Source organism: Mustela nigripes, chromosome 9, assembly GCF_022355385.1.
Source record: "Mustela nigripes isolate SB6536 chromosome 9, MUSNIG.SB6536, whole genome shotgun sequence".
Lineage (NCBI taxonomy): Eukaryota > Metazoa > Chordata > Mammalia > Carnivora > Mustelidae > Mustela > Mustela nigripes.
The window spans coordinates 87090706-87114624 of record NC_081565.1 but is presented as its reverse complement, the minus strand read 5'-3'; the positions used below and the strand labels follow the sequence as shown (position 1 = coordinate 87114624).

General features: G+C 48.1%; 1 protein-coding gene across 2 annotated transcripts in view; it reads left to right on the top strand.

Annotated features, from left to right (window-relative positions):
- The window catches only part of IARS1 (isoleucyl-tRNA synthetase 1), a 72122-nt gene extending 52253 nt beyond the window's left edge, over nucleotides 1-19869 (top strand). For both annotated transcript variants that reach the window (XM_059412021.1, XM_059412020.1), the window contains exons 26-34: nucleotides 621-795; nucleotides 2841-2953; nucleotides 5147-5242; nucleotides 6052-6228; nucleotides 7216-7321; nucleotides 10860-10985; nucleotides 12842-12985; nucleotides 13573-13725; nucleotides 19379-19869. In XM_059412021.1, the coding sequence (XP_059268004.1) occupies nucleotides 621-795; nucleotides 2841-2953; nucleotides 5147-5242; nucleotides 6052-6228; nucleotides 7216-7321; nucleotides 10860-10985; nucleotides 12842-12985; nucleotides 13573-13725; nucleotides 19379-19461 (1173 nt within the window). In that variant the 3' untranslated portion in view covers nucleotides 19462-19869. The remainder of the gene's footprint in view (nucleotides 1-620; nucleotides 796-2840; nucleotides 2954-5146; nucleotides 5243-6051; nucleotides 6229-7215; nucleotides 7322-10859; nucleotides 10986-12841; nucleotides 12986-13572; nucleotides 13726-19378) is intronic.
- Nucleotides 19870-23919: the final 4050 nt, after the last annotated feature.

Genomic DNA, 23919 nt, shown 5'->3' with positions numbered 1-23919 from the left:
GCTTACCCAGCTGCACCACACAGGTCCCCCTCTAAGTCTAGAATCTTCTTTAGTTGATGTAGTTTGCTCAGCTGTCTTGAATGATCTGGACAAGAAAGATTCTTAAGTTATGTATAGAATTGTACACCCATTAAAATTTTTGTAACATTTTGATCACCCCAAAAAGAAACCCAGTGTTTAGCATTCACATGAGCGTTCACACACATTCACACATACTCATTCACATGAGCATTCACACGCCTTTTTTGCCCTCAAGATCCCTTCACCCCCTGGCAACCATGGGTGTAAGTTTTCTGTCCCTGGGTGTGGCTGTTCTGGATGGTTCATGTAAATGGAACTCGACAGCAAGTGGTCTTTTGAGGCTGACTTCCTTCACTTGGCACCAGAGGTCCAATTCGTGGTACAGCCTGTGTCCATGCATCAGTCCTTCATTGCGCTAAGTAGTAGTCTGCTGGGTGATGGATCACATGTTGTATATCCTTTCACAGCTGATGGACATTGGGGTGCTTTCACTTTTTGGCTGTTGTGACCAGTGGTGTTTGAACGTTTGTGTGCAGGTTTTTGGAGTCACATGTTTTCATTTCCGTCTTTCTTTTTCATCTTGGCTGCCAACTATATAGGAATTGAACGTCCGAAAGGTCACGCTGTCTACAGATAAAAACAAGTATGGCATTCGCCTAAGGGCAGAGCCTGATCACATGGTCCTGGGGAAGCGTCTGAAGGGAGCCTTCCGGGCAGTGATGACGTCCATCAAGCAGCTGAGCAGTGAGGAGCTGGAGCGCTTCCAGGAGAGCGGTGGGTGTCTGCCCCTTCCAGGCGCCACCTTCCACCTGGGCTCCTTCACTTGCACTGTCAATGAGCTGCGAAACAAGTAATTCTGATAAGGGAAGGAGATGATCCCCGAACCATCACCTGTCCGTTGACTGCAGACGGATTGCCTGCTCCGTGCTGGTCCACGTGGCACGGAAGTCCCAGCACAGACATCCCGACACAGATGGGCCCAGAAGCACAGGCTCCCAGCATGGAGATCACACTGTAGTTACAAATGTCGTGTTTTTCACACCTACATTTTTATACTTTATGTTTATTTTATTCACCTTTTTATTCTGCATTTTTACTTTACAAGTCGTTAGTCTGTAAAGTGCTACTTCCAGACCATTCTGTGGTTTTCCTTTAAGGGGTGCCCGTCCTATTGCTGGCTCTTCAGACTGTTTCCGTTCTTCTGCTGGTGCCCGTAGTTCTGCAGTGAGAATTTTCACATGTACATGTTCTGTGCAGTCGATTCCTTCGGGCTAGATTTCTAGGTAGAATGACTGATAGCGCTAAGTTCTGCACATGCTAATAGGAGCCTAGAAACTACCCCAGTGAGAGAGCGCGCAGACCCCCAGTATCAGGTTCACTGTTATTGGATGTTGCTTGTGAGAAAAAGCCCGATGGTGTTTGGAGGTCTCTGAATGAAGACTAGAGTATAGTTTGACAGAAAAGATTAAAGCAGGTTTTGAAACAGGGACTTAGCAATGAGGTCTGGACCTGGTTCAAGGGAGAATTGGATCAGAACTTCCCATAGTCTCTCTAAGACATCAAGAATTCGTAGTTTGGTTCCTTAGGGCAAGACTGGATTTTGGACTAATTCAGCAAATACTTTTAAAGCTCTTGTGTTTGACTGGCCCTGGGAACCCAGAAAAGAGTGAGACAGATGTCTTTACCCTCATGGTGCTGGCCAACAGTGAAGATATGTGGAAACAGTTGTAGTTTCGATAAGTGCTCTGAAGGAAAAGCCTAGGACAATAGGAGGAAGTTAGGAAAGGGGACTTAGCCCCTCCTTCCTCTCCTTCAGGGGACTTTCCAGGTGCCCGGGAATTCTCAGCTCTGTCATGAGTAGAATCCTCTCGGGTCTTGGTATCACTGCTTAACCTTGGGTATAAAGTGTTTGGTTGTTAGGATTCCCTGTGAAGGTGAAAATCATAAGCACAGAGGAGTCACAAGGAGAGATAAAAGAACTCAGAAATCAGATGACTGCTTATAGGGAATTGAGAGAAATGTCCCTCAAAGTCCTCACATTTTTAGATGAAATGTAAGAAACCTGGCAACTAAAAGTTGAGTCATTCCTAACTTAACTTGATTTGTTAGATTAACAAAATCTTTGATGCAACTTCAGATCACAAATCTAAGCGTTTCAACAGATAGCCCAAATACTTAAAAATTCTTGAAATAATCCTGGTTTGAAACCAAGGCCTGTAGCTTCAAACCTACTTTCTGAGTGGATTTCTGCACTATTGGAAAGCAAAACAGTTTTTGGAACAGAGTGACATAGTCAGAATGACAGCCCAGTGCTCAGATACCCAGAAAATCACTGTGGGCGACCGCAGGAGGCTTCCCTGAAAGCAGGCATCTCCATCTTGTGCTCTGCCTGCTGTGGGAGGATGGCACCCAGACCTTGACCACCCTGTTCACCTCATTCCCACCCCACCCTACTCAGCAGATAGTGGAGCACTGGGGTCCTGCATTCAGTAAGTGCTGGGCCTGGGTCCCCCTGTACTCTGCAGCCTGCTCTCCTTAGTATATCATGCGCTCTGTGTTTAGGGGTACGTCGCCTCCTGGCACATGCCTTTGGACCTGGGGACTTCCTTACACGGGTGGACGTTGGCAGCAATTTAACTGTCCCCAAGGCAGCATGGGGAAGTATAAGGGATATGAGTTGGGAGAACATGATCTCTTGAAGTCTCCATAGCTGGTGCTTGAAGTTTTTATTAAAAACCGGCATAATGTGCTGTAGCTGGGCGGTATGTGGAGGAGGATGCTGGGGGACTGACTCACAGTGGCAGTTGCTTCTCCGACAGGGACCATTGTCGTAGAAGGCCATGAGCTACATGAAGAGGATATCCGCCTCATGTACACATTTGATCAGACAACAGGAGGGACAATGCAGTATGAAGCACACTCAGATGCCCAGGTATGTTGCTCTTCCCTGGAACGTTTCTTTACCAAAAGATAACATAAGAAGAAAAAGTGTTTGTTTCTGCCTTTCCTGAGTGTTGGGCTCAGCTGGTCTCCTGACCAGCTGGTTTCCTGAGCTGGTCTCAGAGTACAGTAAACCAGGTATCCATTTTAGATTGGCTTTATTAAATTGCTCCATTGTATGCTCTTAACATGTGCACTTCTTTTTTAATCTTTATTAGAGAGAAAACATGAGTGGGGGTGGGGCGGGGAGGGGTAGAGGGAGAAGTAGACTTCACACTGAGTGGGGAGCCTGATGCAGGACTCGATCCCAGGACCCTGGGATCATGACTGAGCCAAAGGCAGGCCCTTAACCTACTGAGTCACCCAGGTGCCCCGCCATGCGCATTTCTTTAGCATATATGAAATTGACATTTTATGACCTCTGCTTGCAATTGTCTTGAGTGTTGGGTCCTACCAAAATGATTAAGATATACCCCACCCTTCAAGGAATGACCCAGTCATAGAGACAGAAAAGTAAGCTACTTCTTACTCCTCTGCTTGATAAGTTATCTGGTAGGAAAGAGCACAGAGAGAGGTTCCTCTCCAAAGCCTGGTGTGGAGGCAGGCACGGGACGGACATCCTGGAGGGGGATGTGCAGCAGTTTGGGATTCTGAGGTCAGTGCTTTTTGTCGTGATGGATCAGAGCATCTCTCTTTGCTCTTGACCAGACTTTTCTGGGCAGACAGATCATGAGATCTCTAGGGTGGGAGTGAGGGACTTGTGGAAGTTCCATATGAGGAAGACAACCCCCTCAAATTCCTCAAGCCTTTTGCAGTGGCTTGAATGAGACGTAGGCCGAGCTCCATGTGGCCAGACGGCATGAGGAGCCACCTGTGAAGAAGCTGGGAAAGGAGGGCGAGAGAGTGTGTAAACTCCCTGATGGCGGCCAGCCTGAGACGGCGCTGAAGGAAGCGTCCTCATTTTCTGAGATTAATGACACGGTTCATATACTATGGGCTGCGGTGGCCCTGCCCAGCCATCCACCTCCAGTTCTGCTCTCATGAAGTAGAGTAAACTGTTCATCTTTCTGATAAAGTTTCATCAGAAACGTCCATGCTGCTGGGGCACTTGGGTGGCTCAGTGGGTTAAGCCTCAGCCTTCAGCCCAGGTCATGCTCTCAGGGTCCTGGGATCGAGCCCTGCATCCAACTCTCTGCTCAGCAGGGAGCCTGCTTCCCCCCCCCCAACCCCCCGCCTCTCTGCCTGCTGCTCTGCCTACTTGTGATCTCTCTCTGTCAAATAAATAAATAAAATCTAAAAAAAAAAAGAAAGAAACGTCCATGCTGGAACACCTGGGTGGCTCAGTCAGTGAAGAGTCTGCCTCTGGCTCAGGTCATGATCTCAGGGTTCTGACATCCAGCCCCACATTGGGCTCCCTGCTCAATGGGGAGCCTGCTTCTCCCTCTCCCTCAGACCCTCCCCTACTTGTGCATTCTCTCTCTCTCTCTCTTTCTCTCTCTTTCTGACAAATAAATAAAATCTTTAAAAAGAGAGAAAAAAGGAAACAAACGTCCATGCAGCTAGTGCTTGAATTACAAGCGTATCTCCCTCTGTGTTAGCAATGACACCACTGTGCCGATGGTGACACTCTTTTCTTTAAGTCATCATTGACAACCTTCACTACAGATGGCATAGGAAGTAGATGAAGTCAGCACAAATATGACCGTGTAAATCATAATAAATGTGTTGTGGTTTCCTGAGAAACCGCATGTTGAATCAGACTGACAGACCAAAGGCCGGAAAGTCTCTCCTGACTGAAGAAAACAACAGGGGCTCTTCTGGGGCCTTCGTGAGCTCATTGGCAGTGCGAAGGGCCCTGCAGCCCTGACTCCACTTCCTGCAAGGGCAGTGACTGCTTGTCACACAGACGAGGAACACTTACACGGGAGACACCGCTCCTCCATCTGTGAGCGGCACCCGCGGAAGGGAAGGAGTCACTGGACCCGTCCCCGCGGAAGGAGTAGCTCCTTGCAAGCACCTGAACTGTAGCGAAACTAGTTCAATTTTATCTCCTTTGCTCAGTTAGATGAATAAATAGCACTACATGACAGACTTCTCAGAATTTAACTTGAAAACAGTGTGCTGAGTTTGAGAGAATCATTCCTCCTTGTTTGGTTGTCACGCAGTGCACTGTTCTCTCCTGTAGGTTTTGGTTCTCTTAGATGTCACTCCCGACCAGTCAATGGTGGATGAAGGAGTGGCTCGGGAGGTCATCAATCGCATCCAGAAACTTCGCAAAAAGGTCAGTTTGTCACATCAAGAACAAGCTTGTCTGGGTTTTTTGTTGTTGTTTGGTTTTTTGGTTGTTGGGTAGGACAGGAAAGGCAGGTGATACAAATCATTGTAACTGAGTAATGATAATTAGTCACTCATTTATGGTCTGTTCAGTTGTGCTTGTGGGAAAAGTAGGCCCCTCCACTCCCTGTTCTTTCACCCTAAGCTGGACATGGCTGTTGTGTTTCTCTGAGCAGGAGCTTTCAGCAAAGCTGTGCCCCTTGTCCACCGTTTTCAGTTCCCCATGGTTTCCACAGGATCATCTGGATGGTTAGTCCTCCTTACTGGCGCGGGTCATCAGAGAGGACAGTGGGTGTCTGAGGAAGGGCATCTAGCTCAGGGAGACAGTATTGGATCTGGACAGAGGGGTGGCTCTTCCTTACTGGGGAGCTGGGAGCCAGGAGCTCCCACCCCTCAACCCTGAGGAGGGACTACCCCATCCAAGGAGGGTCTCCCGCCCCTGACCCTGAGAGGCTCCCTCGCCCGGACCAGAATGGGGGCTCCCACCTCCCCTCCTCAGGCCAGGTGTCTGAGACCTGTAGTTCTGGGTCTCAGGAGCCCACGTCAGCAGGTTAATGGGATACTTGGGAGCTCTGCCTCAGTTCAAAGTTTTGTGAGTGGGTTTCTACACAGTCAGTCCTTTGTTTCAGAGGATTGGGCAGGAACCTGTATGCTCCCGTAATGATTCAGCACAGGACTGTCTGCTCTGTTCAACAACACCATATGTTTTGACTAAGAAATGTGCTTCCCTTTTAAATTTTCTCTATGTGCTTTCAGTGCAATCTGGTCCCAACTGATGAAATAACAGTTTATTATAAAGCAAAGTCTGAAGGGAAGTATCTGAATAATGTTATCGAAAGCCACACAGAGTTCATATTTGCCACCATAAAGACTCCCTTGAAACCGTATCCAGTTCCAACGTCAGATAAAGTCCTTATTCAAGAAGAAACACAGGTGAGTTCTGGGTTTGTTGAACTACGAAGAGATGTAAGGTTAGATTTTATGTTGTTTGTGGAGTAATCTCTTGATATTCTACCCCCAGTAGCAACTGGCATAATTCTCAGTCCTAAAATACAGGGTGGGTTCAGTGTCCAGAGAGGACGGAGGGGGAAGGTGGGGAAGGTGGCCGGGAGGGGCGTGAGGGCTGCCAGGAAAACGGGGGCTGTATGGGCTGGGCTTGTCCTCAAACTAGGGAAGATTGTGGATTCTGTGACTGGTCAAGGCAAATAACAGTTGACTTGAAGAGCAGTTGACTTTTATGGTAGTAGGTTTTATATAAAATTACAGTTTCGTTTCCTATTGGCACATTTTAGATAGAACTATGAAAATCTGGGATGCCTGGGTGGCTCAGTTGGTTAAGCGGCTGCCTTCGGCTCAGGTCATGATCCCGGCGTCCTGGGATCGAGTCCCGCTTCGGGCTCCTTTCTCCGCAGGAAGCCTGCTTCTCCCTCTGACTCTGCCTGCCACTCTGTCTGCCTGTGCTCGCTCTCACTCTCTCTCTGACAAATAAATAAATAAAATCTTTAAAAAAAAAAAAAAAAAAAAGAACTATGAAAATCTGATTCCAAGATATGGAAGATATTGGCCATAAGTCAGAAATAGGTCCTTTATAATAGGGGAAGGAGTTGATTCAGTCGCTGACTCTGCCATGTCTTCCTTGTCTCATTCCTCCTTTCTGTAGAAGGAGCCAGATGGTATAGACAGGCAGGGGCTGGATGTCACTGTTTGTCTTTTCAGTGGGGCACATTACAAGATGGTTTCATTTTCTGTTCTGCATTTAGGAGAACAAGGTGAAACGTCATAACTTTTGACTGTTTTAGTGATGAGATCGCATATGCGCTCAGAATCGTACAGAGCTCTCAGTGTGGGACGTAGCTGCAGGGTTAGTTGGTGATGTGGTCACTGCTGCAGTTACTGAGTTGCATACTCTCATGTGCTCAGTTAAAGGGTTCTGACCTGGAAATTACAATCACCAGAGGATCATCCCTGCCTGGTCCTGCTTGTGCATATGTCAATCTTAACATTTGTACAAATGGCAGCGAGCAAGGTAAGAGTAAATGAGTCCCGTGGGTTGAACTTTACTTTTTAGTTAAACCTATGAACGTCTTTAAGGCTATTGTAGGAAAATTAGTGAAATCGTATGACTTCCTCTTTCTAATTGCCATCAAAATGAATCCACAAAAGTAAAGGGTTGGACTTGCACTTCCAGGAAGATGGAATAGACGTGCTTTTTCCTGCTCTTCCCACAAAGAACAACCAAACACTCTGGGTGTGATATATAAAAGCAAATGTCAGAAGACTCCTAAAGGGGGAGGGAAGAGGGCTGGCTTTTCTTTTTGCCTCATACATCCCAGTCTTGGAGCTGAAGAAGCCGGCAACCTGGAAATGCCTAGCGCAAACAAAAATGCTCCAATAAAATCCTGCTCTCTCTAGCTAGAAAATGAGGAGCGGTGCAGCCTAGCGAGACAGAGAACTTCTAGACAGTATCTGCTCTACTCTAGCCACATACAACACAAGAAACTGGCCCCACTACCACTCCCACCAGCAAAGACCAAGTGGGGAGCCTAGATCTTTGTCAGAAGCCTCAGGCCTCTTCCACTTCGTGGTGTTCAAGAAGCTCACAGTGAGCTGGGACTTTCATCCTACCTCGGCAGGTCAGGTCTTGATCTCATGATTGTGAATTCAAGCCCCGCATTTGGCTTCCCAGCATGGAGCATACTTAAAAAAATAAAATAATCTGACAGAACATAAAGCAGCCGTAATTAAAATGTTCCACGGAGCAATTACAAACACAAAGGAAACAAGTAAAAATAGGAAGCATCGGCTAAGAAGATGCTTTTCATAAGCATCTTATGAAAACTTTAAAACTGATAAATATAAGACTAGGATACAAAACCCAGTGGATGGGCACAACGACAGAACAGAAGGGACAGGAAAGAATCTGTGAACTGGAAAATAGAACAATAGAAATTACCCATTCTGAACAAAAGAGTTTTTATAAATCAGGAAAAAAATGAACAGACTTAAGGATCTGTGGGATGTTAACAGAAGTTGACTATTCTGTTACTGAATTCTGACAGAATAAGAAGGAACGACAGGACCAAAAGTATTGAGAGAAATAGTGACCGAGAACTTGGCAATATATATACATCTACAGATTCAAGAAGCTGAGAGAAACCAATGAAAAATTCACATGGAGACATCACGTAGTCAAACTTGTGACAGCTGAAGGCAAAGAAGACATCCTGAAAGCAATGAGAGAATATGCTCCCCTAACTTACAGGGGAAAACGATTGGAGCAGTATTGGATTTCTCATCAGAAACCTCGGGGGCCAGATGGCAGAATGTTAGGAGTACTGTCTACCCAAAATTCTCTATCAAGCAAAATATCTTTTGTGGTGGAGGGAAAATCAAGACATCGCCAAGTGAAGGGAGACCAAGAGAGTTCGTTGCTAGCATGACTTAAGCTAAAAAAAAGTAGGTAGAGGAAACTCCTAAAACAAAGAAAATGACAGAAGAAGAAATGTAGGGACATCGGGACAGAAGAAACAACAGTAGAAAGAGTCAAAGTATAGGTAAATTCAGTGGACTTTCTTACTTGAATTTTCTAAATTATTTGATGTTTGTAACAAAAGCTATATAACATTTCAGTGTATATATAAGAAATATTTAAGAAAATTAAAAGCAGGGGCGCCTGGGTGGCTCAGTGGGTTAAAGCCTCTGCCTTCGGCTCAAGTCATAATCTCAGCATCCTGGGATAGAGCCCCACGTCAGGCTCTCAGCTCAGCAAGGAGCCTGCTTCCCCTTCTCTCTCTGCCTGCCTCTGCCTACCTGTGATCTCTGTCTGTCAAATAAATAAACAAAATCTTTAAAAAAAAAAAAAAAAAGAAGAAAAGAAAATTAAAAACAGGGAAGAGCAAAGTGATGGAAGGGAGATTGGGTTTCTGTGCTTCCCTCAAACTGGTCAAATGCCAACATCAGTAGGCTGGGTCTTAGTGTGCAAATGTGGTACCACCAGCTACAACCACTAAACCAGCCTGTTCTGGAGAGTCACACAAAAGCACTATAGAAATAAAAATAGAGTTGTAAAAGATATTCCTATAACCCATAGGAAGCCTAGAGAAAGAAAACAGAACAAGTGGAAGCAGCAAATAAGACAGAAAGCTTAAGCTTACCATCAGTAATTACACCAAATAGGGGAAGGGTCTGGCCAGCCCAGTTAGGGGAGCATGCGAATTTTTTTTTTTTTTTAGATTTTTATTTATTTATTTGACAGAGACACAGTAAGAGAGGGAACACAGCAGGGGGAGTAGGAGAGGGAGAAGCAGGCTTCCCACTGAGCAGGGAGCCTTGATGTGGGGCTCAATCCCAGGACCCTGGGACCATGACCTGAGCCGAAGGCAGATGCTTAATAACTGAGACACCCAGGCACCCCAAGAGGGAGTGTGCACCTCTTGGTCTCCGGGTCATGAGTTCAAGTTCCACCTTGGGCTTAAAGAGTACTTTTAAAAAAATAGTAATCATAGGGGCTCCTGGGTCACTCAGTCGGTTAAGCATCTGCCAGGGTCCCAGGGGTCCTAGGATCAAGCCCCGCATCAATCTCCTTGCTTAGTTGGAGGAATGAATATGAATAAAATGAATTAATAAAATCTTTTTAAAAATTACACAAAGCAAGAATGTTTATGTTCATTTCTGTAAAGCAAGGCAAATCACTAGTGATGTTAAATAATCTACAAATGTCAATCCACATTTGGGATTCCAAATGTGGGATCATTATGCTTTCAGCAGAGCTGCAAACCACAAAAGAGAGCTGGCAGCCTTAAGGGAGAATGAGAAAATTCAGTTTCAGTTTGAAAATTGAATATGTATCTCTTTCAACAATCGATAGAAGAGCTAGACAGAAAACCAGAGTCGAATCAACATTAATGGAACAGCTCACCCAGCAGCAGCAGAACGCCCGTTCTGTTCAAGTTCCCACAGGACATTCACCAAGCTGGATTGTAGGCTAGGCCATGAAACTCATCAACATATTTAGGGATTGAAATCGTAGAGAAAATGTCTGACGAATTATTTATTTCTGCTTTGTGAAAGATCCTGTGGAAAGGATGAAAGCCTGAGCCACAAGGCAGGCAGTGGTCCTTGCAAACAATTTCGCCCCCCAGGTCTGTCCAGAGAACACGAAGAACTCTCCCCACTTATAATTTTAAAAGATCCAGGTAGGGGTGCCTGGGTGGCTCAGTGGGTTAAAGCCTCTGCCTTCAGCTCAGGTCCTGGTCCCAGGGTCCTGGGATCGAGCCCCGCATCGGGCTCTCTGCTCAGCGGGGAGCCTGCTTCCCTTCCTCTCTCTCTGCCTGCCTCCCTGCCTGCTTGTGATCTCTGTCTGTCAAATAAATAAATAAAATCTTTAAAAAAAAATAAAAATTAAATAAAAATTAAAAAAATTTAAAAAATCCAGGTAGACAGTGGGGAAAAGACGTGAGAAGGTGTTGACCAGAGGGAACATAAAAGTGGTGTGTTTTCCTGCATTTTTCTTTCAAATTTAACATCTTTTTCCTTTAGTTTTACTTACATTTGTGGTTTTTTAGGTGGAGTATTACTTCTGGAAAATCCAAAAGGCGATAACAGGTTGGACCTTTTAAAGCTGAAGAATGTTATTACTAGTATTTTTGGCGTGAAAGATACCGACCTGGCTGTCCTCCGTGGTGCCGCAGGTATGTAGAAAGTCGGGAGCTGGCCTCTGACTCGAGGGGGTCATTTGGTAATAGTTCTGCTCCACAGCTGTGCCTTCCTTATGAGGCTGGGTGGGCCAGGCCCTTGGCAGCCCTGGCCCTGCGTCTCTGGGCCCCTGCTGGGATGGTGACAGCATCTGACATTGTGAACCTGCCCTCATTCCTGCCCAGATGGACATCTCTGTGCCCCACAGGAGATGGAGCCTTGCACCCTGTCCACTCGGTGTTAGCCTCAGGCTGGGGTCCAGGCCTCAGAGACTCCATGCTGTGCTTTGACTTTAGTAAGCATAGTGCCTGTGTCTTGCTAGACAAGATTCTCAGTAAGACAAGCCTAAGTTAAGAGAGAGACATGTTGAAGTCCTTCCCCTGCATACTACCAAATGTGACCTTTGGAGACAGGGTCGTTGCCAGTGTGATTAGGTAATAAGGGTGTCCCCAGGAGCACACAGGGATATGGCCATGTGATGACAAAGGCAGGGCTAGAAGGGGGGAACTGCAAGCAGATGGCTGGGAGCCTCCAGGAGCCAGGAGGAGGACGGGGAGAGCTGCCTGCAGGCTTCTGAGGGGGCAGGGCCCACGGAGGACCTGGATTTTGACTCCTCACCTCCCAAATTGGAGCCCGTAGATTTCTGTTTGCTGTAAGCCCCATGCTTATGATTCTTTTTTTTTTTTTTTTTTTTTAAGATTTTATTTACTCATTTGACAGAGAGAGATATAGCAAGAGAGGGCGTGGGAGAGAAAGAAACAGGCTCCCCGCCAAGCAGGGAGCCCAATGCGGGGCTCGATCCCAGGACCCTGGGATCATGACCCAAGCCGAAGGCAAACACTTAACTCACTGAGCCACCCAGGCGCCCTGATGTTTATGATGCTTAATGGCAGCCCCGTGAGACAAGTACACCCTCTTTGATAAGAATCTGGATGCTAATTTTCAGGAAATTCTAAATAGCCTAAAAGAGGAGATGTAATTGGCCAACGAACGCAGGCGAGCTGCTGGTCCACGACAGATGGGCAGAGACTAGGGCAGGCTCATGGTGTCAGATGCCAGCACCCTCTGTGACGCAGCCCAGAGGAATTCTGGGAAGCCACAGGTGTGGAGGTCCTACAGCCCCTATTCCTCTGGGACCTACCCCAGCCGTGTTTGCGACTCTCAGCAGATCAGTTGTAGATCAGTGAGATCTGCATGTGTCCCCTGTGTCTTGCTGTTTTTCACATGTGTTCGTGAGTCAAATGATCTGTTTTCTTCTGACTATAATTATCATGTTTTAATATAAGGCTTCCTTTCACAGTGAAGTTTAGTATTCTGACATAGGAGATTTTACAAGGATCTGCAAAAATACTAAGTCCTAAAAGGAGAAAAACCAGTTTGCTGTATGTTTTTGTTATTACTATTATGTGGTTTGTTTTGCAGTGTTCACATCTGCTATTTGCATGTCATTTAAGCCTCATTTTATAGAGAAGGCCATGTCCTTTGGTAAAGAGAAATTAAGTGGAAACATCACTGCAAAGATAAAGGATAGTTTAATAATTAAGTAGAATTGGGGCGCCTGGGTGGCTCAGTGGGTTAAAGCCTCTGCTTTCGGCTCAGGTCGTGGTCTCAGGGTCCTGGGATCGAGCCCCGCATCGGACTCTCTGCTCAGCAGGGAGCCTGCTTCCTCCTCTCTCTCTCTCTCTCTCTGCCTGCCTCTCTGCCTACTTGTGATCTCTGTCTGTCAAATAAATAAATAAAATCTTTAAAAAAAAAAAATAATAATTAAGTAGAATCAAGTGAATGACTTCGGCTCTGCACTGTATATCCTGAACGAGTGATTTGTTGTTGCTGTTTTTGTTGTTACTTCTAGAAATACGAAACCAGACTGACTTACTGAGTCTCAGTGGGAAAACCCTTCGCGTGGCAGCGGGGTCTGCCCCCGCTGTGGTGGACGGCCCCGGCACTGCACTCTGCCGCTACATCAACCTGCAGCTCCTGAATGCAGGCCCACAAGGTGCGCGTCCCCCAGCCGCCAACCCTGTGCCTGCGGGGGTGAGGGGCTGGCGGCCGGGTTTCAGTTCAGGCCTGCCTTGCACGTGGTGCATTAAGGTGTGCTCCGATCTGCCTGGGCAGCACACAGGCTGGCTTCTCTTGGTGTGTTTGTGTGGAAACACCCTCCATCTGGCAGTCAGGAGGTGGGGTAACCTGACACGTAAACATTACCGCCAGATGAAGTGGAATTAAGTGCCATCACGTAAATGTTTTTGCCTTTTTTTTTTTTTTTCCTGGAAGGTGTTCTGAAATCTATGTACACATCCATGCCTCGGTCAGCAGACTAGCTGGCTATTTATTTTTCCTGGATATCTTGGGCCCTCACCGTGCACAGCATGTGTTTATGGAATACCACTTCCCTAGCTGTGGGGGTTTATACCCGTTGGGATTTCCATCGTCCCTGCCCCTTCCCCTCTGCAGTCTGGACACCAGGCCCCCAGGCCCTGCTGGTTCTTGGAGCCTCTCCTCTGCAAAGGGGCCGGCAGAGGGACAGAGTTAGTGAGAGGGCTGCACTCTCAGGACCTGACCCAGTGGTGGTTTCTTCCACAGAGTGTGTAAAGGGAACAGTGGGCACACTCCTTCTGGAAAACCCCCCCGGGCAGAACGGACTCACCCACCAGGGCCTTCTGTATGAGACAGCCAAGGTGTTCGGTCTTCGCAGCAGGAAGCTCAAGCTGTTTCTGAACGAGGCTCAGACACACGGTGAGATGACACCACATACTACAGCTGCACTTTCTTGCTGATTGTGTTTTTGCTCTTTTCTAGAAATTTGCCATATAGATTGTTAAAATAATAATTAAAAGGATGATTGCTTTTTGCATTGAAAATAATGTTAAAATATATTGGTAAGTTATTAAAAATACATGCTTTAGATAAATTAGCATCTATTTGCCAATTCTAGATCACTCTCTTCCCCAAGGATCGGAACAGTGACAGTATTATAAAACGGCAGTTTGTAATGGTGTGGTGCCCCCTCCTCTAGCGTGGACAGAGCATACTTACAGGCACTTCCTCAGTGAGCCCTGAAGATTGGAGAGCCCAGGCCTGTCACTCGGGAAGGAGACGGCGGTGGCCCCAGCAAGGCCGGTGGCACCTCGCCCCAAATGCACTCTGGTCTCAGGTTCCCATCACTGGCCCCATTCTCTTCCTTCATCCTTGTCACCTGTCACCTGGCTGCTGCTGGAGCCCTTTCCCCAAACGGCTTCTGTTTGTGGGGCCATCCCTCCTGTTACTGTAACTCAAACCCGTTTATTCATTTAGCCTCGCAGCCTGGGTCAGCTGGACGCTCTGGCGGGCTCTCCGTGCAGGGGGACAAGTGCCCAGAGTTGTCTTGTCCTTGGTTCTCTGCAGTTTGAATGTACTCTGCCCCAGTGTACATGTTTTGGTAAAAGGGCTTCTTCAGTCTTTCTCAGAGCGCCCACCTCCGTGCCACGCCACGGGTCGGTCCCCAGTGCATCTCCGTCACCTGCTAGAGCCTTGGCATATGAACTCGAGTGTAGATTAATCCCCACCGCTGTGCTGCATCTGTGTCTGGTCTGAGGATCTCCGTGTCTCTCCTGCAGTGCTTCTGATGCCTTTCAGAATGCCTTGTAGCTTTTTGTTGACAGCCTGCTATGAGGATTGGGTCACGTGACCTGAGGTGAAAAGTTGGGGTGAGGCTGGCTGGTTGTCTGGCATCAGAAGTGTCCATACTTCTGTCTCATCCGGTTCTAACCCGTTGTCCTGCAGAAGCCCACAGGGGGTGGGACTCGTTCTGTCGTTACGTGATTAGTGCTCAGCCTCTGGGGACCCTGTGTCCCTGGGCCATGACCCCAGCTTCTCTGTTTCTTCCTCCAGTAAGAAAGGGCCTAGCTGGGCTGGACCAGGTTATGCCCCTTCCTCCAGTCCAGTTAGGCCCTGTTTTTTGGGGGGGTTATTTTGGTTTTTTGGTTTTTGGTTTTTTAAAAAGTACTTACTAATCAGGAAGGACTTGTGCCATTTTGCTGGGATTCTTGTTCTAGAAGTCTTACATTTATTTTCTCCCTCGTGTCCTCCAAAATTTCCTCCTTGGGGGGTCCAGTTGATTTTTTTTTTTTTTTTTTAAGCACACTGTCTTCAGTTCACTCCACACTTCCTTTTGTGTATTTTTCTTTTGCTATTTTTTTTTTTTAAGATTTTTACTTATTTATTTGACAGATCACAAGCAGGCAGAGAGGCAGGCAGAAAGAGAGGAGGAGGCAGTCTCCCCGCTGAGCAGAGAGCCCGATGCGGGGCTCGATCGATCCCAGGACCCTGAGATCATGACCTGAACCAAAGGCAGAGGCTTTAATCCAGTGAGCCACCTAGGCGCCCCCTTTTGCTATTTTCTTAGTGTTAACTGTGGGGATTACAGTTAATGTTCTAGATTAACAGCAGTCTGGTTTGAATCAATACCAATGTGACTTTAGTTACGAAAACCCTGCCCGTTTGTATTCTTGTCAGAAACGGCTTTGTGTGCCCCAAAACATAAATTTTTAATTGTGTCTTATGTATTTGTCTTTTCAATGATCTAGAAAGCAGGAAGTGGAGCTATAAAGCAGGCATGGGGCAGCCCGCGGCGGTGACCGTCGGCGCCCTTGCGACCCAGCCTGAGGCCCTCCTGGGCTGCCGGGTGCTCTGTGCTTCTGTTTACTGGCGGGGTCTTCACTGCTCCTCAGCTCGGCCTTCACTCCCGCATCAGACGGATTTGGCCAGAAAAGTTCTTATTTTTTTTCAGAGTTGAAAGCCTGGACTTTTCTGCGTGTGCACTCTGCCCTGGACACACACGCGGCTTTCTGAATCACCCCGTCTTCGACTTTGCCCCCAGACTGTAAGGCTCCGTCACATGCTGCCTCTGCAGCCTTGTGCCCCCCGGCAGCTGTGGGCTTTTTGTTTGCCTGACTGTATTTCCCAGCGATGCCCGCACTTTCCTACCTGGGCAGGTTCCAGGTTCAGGTGAAAGGAGATAAGCGCCCTTTGTGATCCCCCTGAGGGGGCCACAGTCGTGTTAGGACACACACGGTGCCTTTGCTCTGTCCTCCTGCGACCGTGGGGTCCTCAGGCTGGGAGGGTCGGGCAGCCAAGCACAGGTGGGACAACCATAGATCTTTCTACCCCCTGCAAGGTGCCTTCTCGAATGTGGCATTTATGTGGTTACTGTGAACCTTTGATTGTTTCTAGAATCCTGACGACAGTAGTTAGTGGAGTTGTGTTGAAGCTCCATGTAAAGGAGCATTTCATTGTTTGGGGACACTGTCAGCCCAGGCCCACTTCACCTCAGTTACTTGGGGCCACAGGGAGTGTTCGGACAGCACGAGGGCCAGAGCCTCATAAGGCTGTGTCCAGTCTGTCCCTAGCCCGCAGCAAGGCTGAGTGAGGCCAGTTCTCCAGGCTGGCCGGACAGATGGGTGTAAGCCAGGGCCGTGAGACATACAAGAGTCTTCTCGGTTCTGGAGGCCAGGGCCAGGTGTCAGCAGGGCCGCTGGAGGCTCCAGGGCAGAATCTGGCCTTTGCCTCTTACCACTTCTGGTGGTTCCAGGCGTCCTGGACTTGTGACTCTATCACCCCAGCCTTGGCCTCTGTGGTCATGGCCAGTTTCTGGGAAGTAGAATAGGGCATGTCTTCTGGAAGGCCGTGATTTAAACCCACTGCATTCTCTTCACTGTCTTCTCGGTGGTGAGGGATTTGTTTGAAATGTACTCTGGCTATGGGTTCCTTAGCCAGGGCCCCAGCATTTGTGGGGAGGACGGTTCACTGGATTTCCCAGTCTGTAGACCCCAGGCTTTTTCTTGTCGCACTTTGATAACCTTTAATGCCAAAGCTTTAAGCCCCCAGGACTGCCAGAAAACCAAAATGTTCAGGTATCTCTTGGGATTCATGATTTTTGGCTTAGAGGTTTCTTTCTTTCTTCTCTTGTGTCATTCCTTTTTTTTTCTTTTTTCTTTTTTTTTTAATGTTTTCTATTACACTTTAAAATTTTCCGCCCTGTTATTTAAGACTCAAGCCTCCATTGCACCTGGGTTCCTCTCTGTAACCAAACACACCTCTGTGCCTCCACGTGGCTTTCAGGGGCTCCCGGTGTCTGCAGCCATCGCTGGCTTAGGGCTCCATCCTCTGTTGAAGCGACCTGTCTGCAGCCTGTCCCCCTCCAGAGTTGTCTCCTGTGCGTTCCTCCCTTGATGGTGGCCCTGCTCAGAGTCCCCACGGCTTCCTTATTCCCCACATGCACTGGTCCCCAGGGGCAGCTGAGCCATGGACGTGAAGAGGAACCGTCGTCTATGGTTCTGTGCGTGTGCTGGCACCTGGCTGACACTGACCAGGGCAGAACCACGTTTGTGAGATTCTGCCTGTGACTGACAAAGCAGACCTTGCCTGTGCTCCCAGTGTGACCTCACTGTGCCCTGAGACCTCAAAGACTCAGTGATCGGATCCCCCAGAAGCCTGGGGCTCTTTCCAGCCCATTGTCTCTGCCCTCTTCCTCTCAAAGTTGTCTTTTGTAAAACAGTACTAATTCGGTAAATTAGGAGGATCACTGAATGACTTCCTGCTTGTTCACAAGATGCTCAGTGTCATCTCCAGGCCTGTAGTACCTGCAGTGGAGGCAGCTTCAGAAGTGATGTCCAGCTTCCCTGCTGGGACAAGAGCTCATGGAAGGTCCTAACCTTTGTTTTTGTTGTTGTTTTGTTTTGTTTTTTATTATGTTCAGTTAGCCGGCATATTGTACATCATAGGTTTGTGTTGTAGTATTTAACAATTCCTTAGTTGTGTATAACATCCAGTTCTCATATTGGGATGAGCGCTGGTCCTTCCCTTTTTTTTTTTTTTTTTAAGATTTTTTATTTATCCATTTGACAGAGAGAAATCACAAGTAGACAGAGAGGCAGGCAGAGAGAGAGAGGAGGAAGCAGGCTCCCTCCGAGCAGAGAGCCCGATGCGGGACTCGATCCTAGGACCCTGAGATCATGACCTGAGCCGAAGGCAGCGGCTTAACCCACTGAGCCACCCAGGCGCCCCTGGTCCTTCCCTTTGAATTCAGATCTGCCAGAAGAAAAACCGAGGGGGCAAAGAGCATTTTCTGGTTTTCCTTTCTCTCTCTCTCTCTCTATTTCTTTCTTTTTGGGATTTTATCTATTCAGTGTGCTTTGAAGATTTTTTTTTTTTTATTTGAGAGAGAGGGAGAGCGTGAGCATGAGGGTCAGAGGAAGAGGGAGAAGTAGGCTTAGGCTCTCCGGTGAGCAGGGAGCCTGACTGGGGTCTCTGTCCCAGGACCCTGGGATCAGAACCTGAGCCGAAGGCAGACAGTTTACCAACTGAGCCACCCAGGCGTCTGTCTGTTCAGTATATTTTAATCAGTTACATTTGGTTTATACTTTTAGATGCTCAGAGTTCTTGTCATTGTATCAGCTCCCATATTCTGTGACACGAGCCCTCAGTCTTCAGGAACTGTGCTCTGGCCTCATAAGATGTTATAGGCTTATCATGTCCTTACATTCCCCCACACCCTACACAGTGATTCCTCCTGCTGTATGGGAGTTAATATTTGGAGACCACGAAGGTTCTCTGTGGGCCTAGGAAACACCTGTTTGGGGCAGGGTGTATGGACATCTGGGTCAGCGCACAGGGCTAGTTAGTTTGGAGGGCTTTCCTCCAGAAGGTCTGCCCAACACTTCACCCAAACTGTAGGGAGTTAGGTGCCTATGACAAACTCAGAGAAGAGGCCACACAAGACCACTGTCACTTCTGCCAACTGTAAGTTCACCCTCAGTTTTGATAGTTTACCAGCAGGATTTATGAAACTTGCTAGAAACTATTGAACTTGGGTTTTTTATAGGGAAAGGTACAGAGGGCCAAATCTAGGGGTCCAGACATGGGGCTTTTAGGGGCCCTCTCCCAAGGAGTCCTGGGCAGTGTTCCTCCTCCCGGCCCCTCACCGTGACAGTGGTGCACACAGTGTATCACCAAACGGGAAGGCTGCCCGAGCCTGGAGGGGGTCCATAGTCTGCAGCGAGGCTTCATTACATGGGCACAGTTGGTTCATTGCCCACCCAGCTGCACTGTGTTGAGGGATAGCACGTGACTGAAAGCTTCCACCCTAAATCCCGTGGCTCCACGCAGAGCCCCTCATTAGCAGAAGCTAGGAGGAGTATTCAGGGCCCACCATAAACCAAACACTCCTATCACTCGGGAAGTCCCAAGGGTCTAGAGGGTCCCCCAGGAGCTGGGACAAAGCCCAGCCCAGGCCAGATCCTATACAGAAGCAGTCAACACCCCCACACACAAAAAAAGCAGTCAACAATGTTTCAATATTCATACAGAATAGGTAGAACATTTACTTTTTTTAATCTTCTATCCATTCTAGAAATTACAGAAGAAATCCCCATGAAGACTTTGAACATGAAGACTGTGTATGTTTCTGTATTACCCATGACGGCGGAATTCTAACATCATATTCCACGTGACGGAGTCCTTCCCGCACCGCACGCCTGTCCCCTACACACACGGAAGGGGTTTCCTTCAGGGGCACATAGGATTTGCTGCTTTGGGTTCACAGTTGGAATGGGGGTGATTCCTCAGGGCACTTGATGCCTCACAGTAATACTTACACGTAACCCGGAGCTCCCGCACAGCCACAGGGAGGGCAGGCTGCACCTCTGCTCACTTCTACACTTGCACAACGTGGAAGTGATTTCAGTGGCAGATTTATATATCATTCTGTGGCCTTTTCAGACTTGTTTGAGATGTCTTGAAGGTATGTGTTAAATATTTCTGCTACCTGGATTTTCCTGGGTAATTTAATGGAATATTTGAAGTTTAAGTAAATTAGAACAATAAATAAATTTTCTCTCAGATAATAAATGTATTAGAAGTCATTTATTCTCCCAAAGTCAAATGAAACCTGAAATGTGTAATCTCTAAAGAACACAAAAGCTTCATAGTGACCTCATTATTAAGACATAGCTAACCATCTAATTTCACTTCTTCCCAAAATCCTGTGTCAAAGAGGCAGATGCCAGGACAAAATCAGCTGCAGAAGTTTATTGGGGGAAACAAATGAGGGATAAAGGGGGGGGGGGGTCTGGCCCTGCGGACAGAGAAGAGGAAGAAGGGAAGGTTGATGAGGAAAAGCCCAGCCTGCTGGGCAACCTGGGGACGTCTGGGTCAGGCCAGGCTTCCCCATGGAAAGAGGCCAGAAGTGGGCAGACATGACCAACTTCGCCCGCCCACCTTGGTCGGTCCGTGGCCAGGCACTGCCAGGGGGCAGCAGCATAGATGCCTCAGAGGATTTGAAGAAGTGCCCTGGCAGGAGGCCGTCCACCAGCTGTGCTCCTGTGTCAGGGTCTCCTAGAGGGGAACAGAATGGTGATCTCTGGCTACTACAATTAATGCATTTCAACTCCACAAGGTTGGAGGGGAGAAAAAAAGACAAGGTCAGGATCATTGGAAGGCCTGTGCACTGCTGTTGAGAATGTGAGATGTGGCCACTCTGGAAAACGGGATGGACGTTTCTCAGAAATGGAAACGTGTTCTGGCAACCTGGATGTGTGCCCCGAAGAACTGAAGCCCGGGTCTTGAAGAGATTCAGCGCCCCAGCTAAACTGCAGGGCTACTCCGTATCCAGCATATATGCACAGTGGACCAGCATTCAGTGTCTACGGAGAAGGATGCGCCTTGGGGCCATTGTGCCTGGTGAAGCAAGCAAAGAGAGACAAGTGTTCCGAGATCCCATGTCTGTGAGGTCCCTGGAGGAATCCAGCAACTGAAGCTGCCCCAGGGAGGGGAAGGGGGACTTGTTCGATGGGAACGGCTTCGGTTTTGCAAGATGGAGTTCTAGAGGTCTTTCCGCCACTGTGAATATAGTTAACACTACTGCACGGTTCCCATAAAAGTGGTGAAGTTGGTAAATGTTAGGTATCTGTTACCACAATTTTGAGGTATTTTTAATGTCAAAGGGACAGAAGCTGCCCGGAAAGAGCTCCCACTGGCCAAAGCTAGAGCAAAAAATAATTTAGTATTGGATTAAATCCGAAAAAATATTCATGAGTCCATACTGATAGCAGTGACTGAGAGAGAAGTGATAAACAACTTTGTAGCTACTCCCCCTCAGGGTGCTGCACCCTATGTCCCCTTGGTTAGAAGTGGGGGGGCTAATATAAGTGATCGAGGCAAATCTTTCTCAAATCCGTCCCAGAAAGCGCAAACTGAGGCGCCTAGGCTACTAAGTCAGTTAAGCGTCCAGCTCTTGATTTCGGCTCAGGTCATGATCTCAGGGTCCTGGGACCGAGCCCTGCATTGGGCTCCCTGCTGAGCAAGGAGTCTGCTTGAGATTCTCTGTCTCCCTCTGCCTCCCCCTCTCCTGCTTGCTCCCTTTCCCTCTCTCAAATAAAATCTTTAAAACACACACACACACACAGTAAAATAAAATAAAATTGGGCTTGAAAATTCAAGACTTAAAAAGACTTGTTCTTCAAAAGGTTTGTGTATATAAAATGCAATTCACAGACTTATGAGATATTTGCAAAACATCTAGATGCGTATTATCTCGAATATATCGAGCTCTTAGAATTCAATAATAAGACAAACAACCCAAGTTTTTTTTTAATTCAGCAAAAGATCTGAACAGACATTTCACCAGAGAAGATGTGCACATGGCCTCAGACATACAAGTGACACTCGGCACCATTAGCTGTCAGGGAAATGGGAAACTAAAGCCACAGTGAGAATCGTCACGTGCCCACTCAACTGCTAGAAGCTAGGGGTCTGAAGCTATGGTGTGAGGGGTAAGGATGTGCTGCTTTGGGGCACATGAAATGGAACTGTTGGTTTGGAAACAGTCTAGCAGATGTTTTTAAGCTGAACAGAACTTGGGTCCATAGTAGATGGCCCAGACCTTGCCAGACTGGTCTAGACTTGCTCTTTTGGGTCAGAACCACTGTCAACCATGGACATAACTGACAACCAAAGGAGAAATCTGGGAAGTGGAAAGAGGAAGGCACATGGCTGGAAAAACACAGGAGTGGGTGTCGCAAACTTCTCCAACCAACAGCAGAAGGTGGGCGGACCTAGCAGAGAGGAGGGCCCAAGCCCGTTTGTTCCTGCCCCAATGGAACAGGAGTCCTTCTAGTATGAGGAGGCCCCGCTAACAGTAAGCAGGAAAGGGAAATGCTCCTTCTTCCACCCGGACCCGGCATTCTGGAGGGTGCGGGCACAACTAGCACCCCGCCAAGGAGGCCTCTGTCCTCACTGGCCTGAGGCCCTTGGTGGCCAGGGTAACCGGTGCAGCTGGGGGTTCTGGTCATAATAGGCACATGCCCTCTATCTCCACAGGTAGGAGAGCTCCCAGCACAAGCCCCGGGCCGGGGAAGCCTCATTCTCCCCCAGGAAACCCCTTCTCCCAGGGACCCAGCACCCCAGCCTATGGGTGGACCTCAGGAGACACAGGGTAAGTAATGTTTTCCCTTCATAGGGGCGTTTCAAGCCCGCTGAAATGAGGGTCAAACATTCCAAGTGCCTGACGATTGTTACTGCAGTGACGTGAACTGTTAACATGAATTAGAAATGCCGGTCCCAGTCTGTCCCTAACCAGTGTGTGACTGGACCAGCCTTCATGCTTCCTGCGACGGGCACGACCCTCTCAGCTGTAACCGTCAGGAACAGTGAACAAAAGGGTTATGACTCACAGGTCCTGGAGAGCACCTGGCATGCCTGAGGCCCCCCGTGGGGTCTCAGAGAGAGACAGAAAGTGTAGGCCTGGAGTTCTGCTTTTATTGGGGTCAAGGATGGGGGCCCAGAGTTTCAAGGGCTCACTCTTTATTGATGAACTGAAAACATCGGAGCCGGAATTTAAAAGCTGCGAAAGAGAACACACAAGTGGGCCGAATGGTCACTGACCAAAGTGACGTCCCTCAGTTATGCCCTAGTAGTTCCCTGCGAATGAGGTTCTTCTAAGTCTGGCCTCCTCCACCGATTCAAGTCGACGGAGATCTCTACGCGCAGAGGAGCCTGCGGGACAGGCAGCCGGGCCTGGTCCTTCTCTAGCCGAGGGGCTGGCAAGGTGGGGTTCACGAGGGCTGTGTCTGAAGTAGGTGTGCCCGCAGCCAGAGACTAACGCGGGCGCTGGCATCACAGCAAAAGAAAAACAACCGGCAGGGCCTGGAAACCGTCAAGGCCTGTTGCTCTTTTGGGAGCCTTGTTCTCTGGCTCTGCTTGGATTGTGAGGAGCGAGGGAGCTGACCAGGAGGGGTCCGTGCTTGGCCCGACCGAGGCCCCAAGGGAGCCCTTGGCGAGTGGAAGGGGCCCCCGTGCCCAGGTGCCCTCCTGCTCCCACTGGGTCTTCCGACCCATCGTGGTCCCAGTTCCTGACATGTGGCAGCTGGGAGCACCGCAGGTGGGCGCTCCACAGGACAAGAATCAGAATTCTCTGGAGTCGCATTTGAATCCCTAAAGAGGTTAATGAGTGGCCGAAAATGGATACAGTGTCTCTTCAAGTTGAATAAAGTGCATTTACACAACCAAGCCGAGACTGCTTTCATAATGGTTCCTACTTGACAGGAGTCTTCCGTTGCCCTGTTGTAGCAAGAACCCAAGATAAATCATTTTCTTTGCAAATTTGAGCCTCTTGTGGTGCTACCTTATAACCACAGTGAGACAAATGATTCAAAACTGTAATGATATTTTCTAGACACTTTTTTTAAAGATTTTATTTGTTTGTTTATTTGACAGACAGAGATCACAAGTAGGCAGAGAGGCAGGTTGGGGGGCGAGGTGGGAAGCAGCTTCCCTGCTGAGCAGAGAACCCAATGCAGGGCTCTATCCCAGGACCCTGAGATCATGACCTGAGCTGAAGGCAGACACTTAACTGCCTGAGCCACCCAGGTGCTCCAATTTTTAATAGTTTTTTTT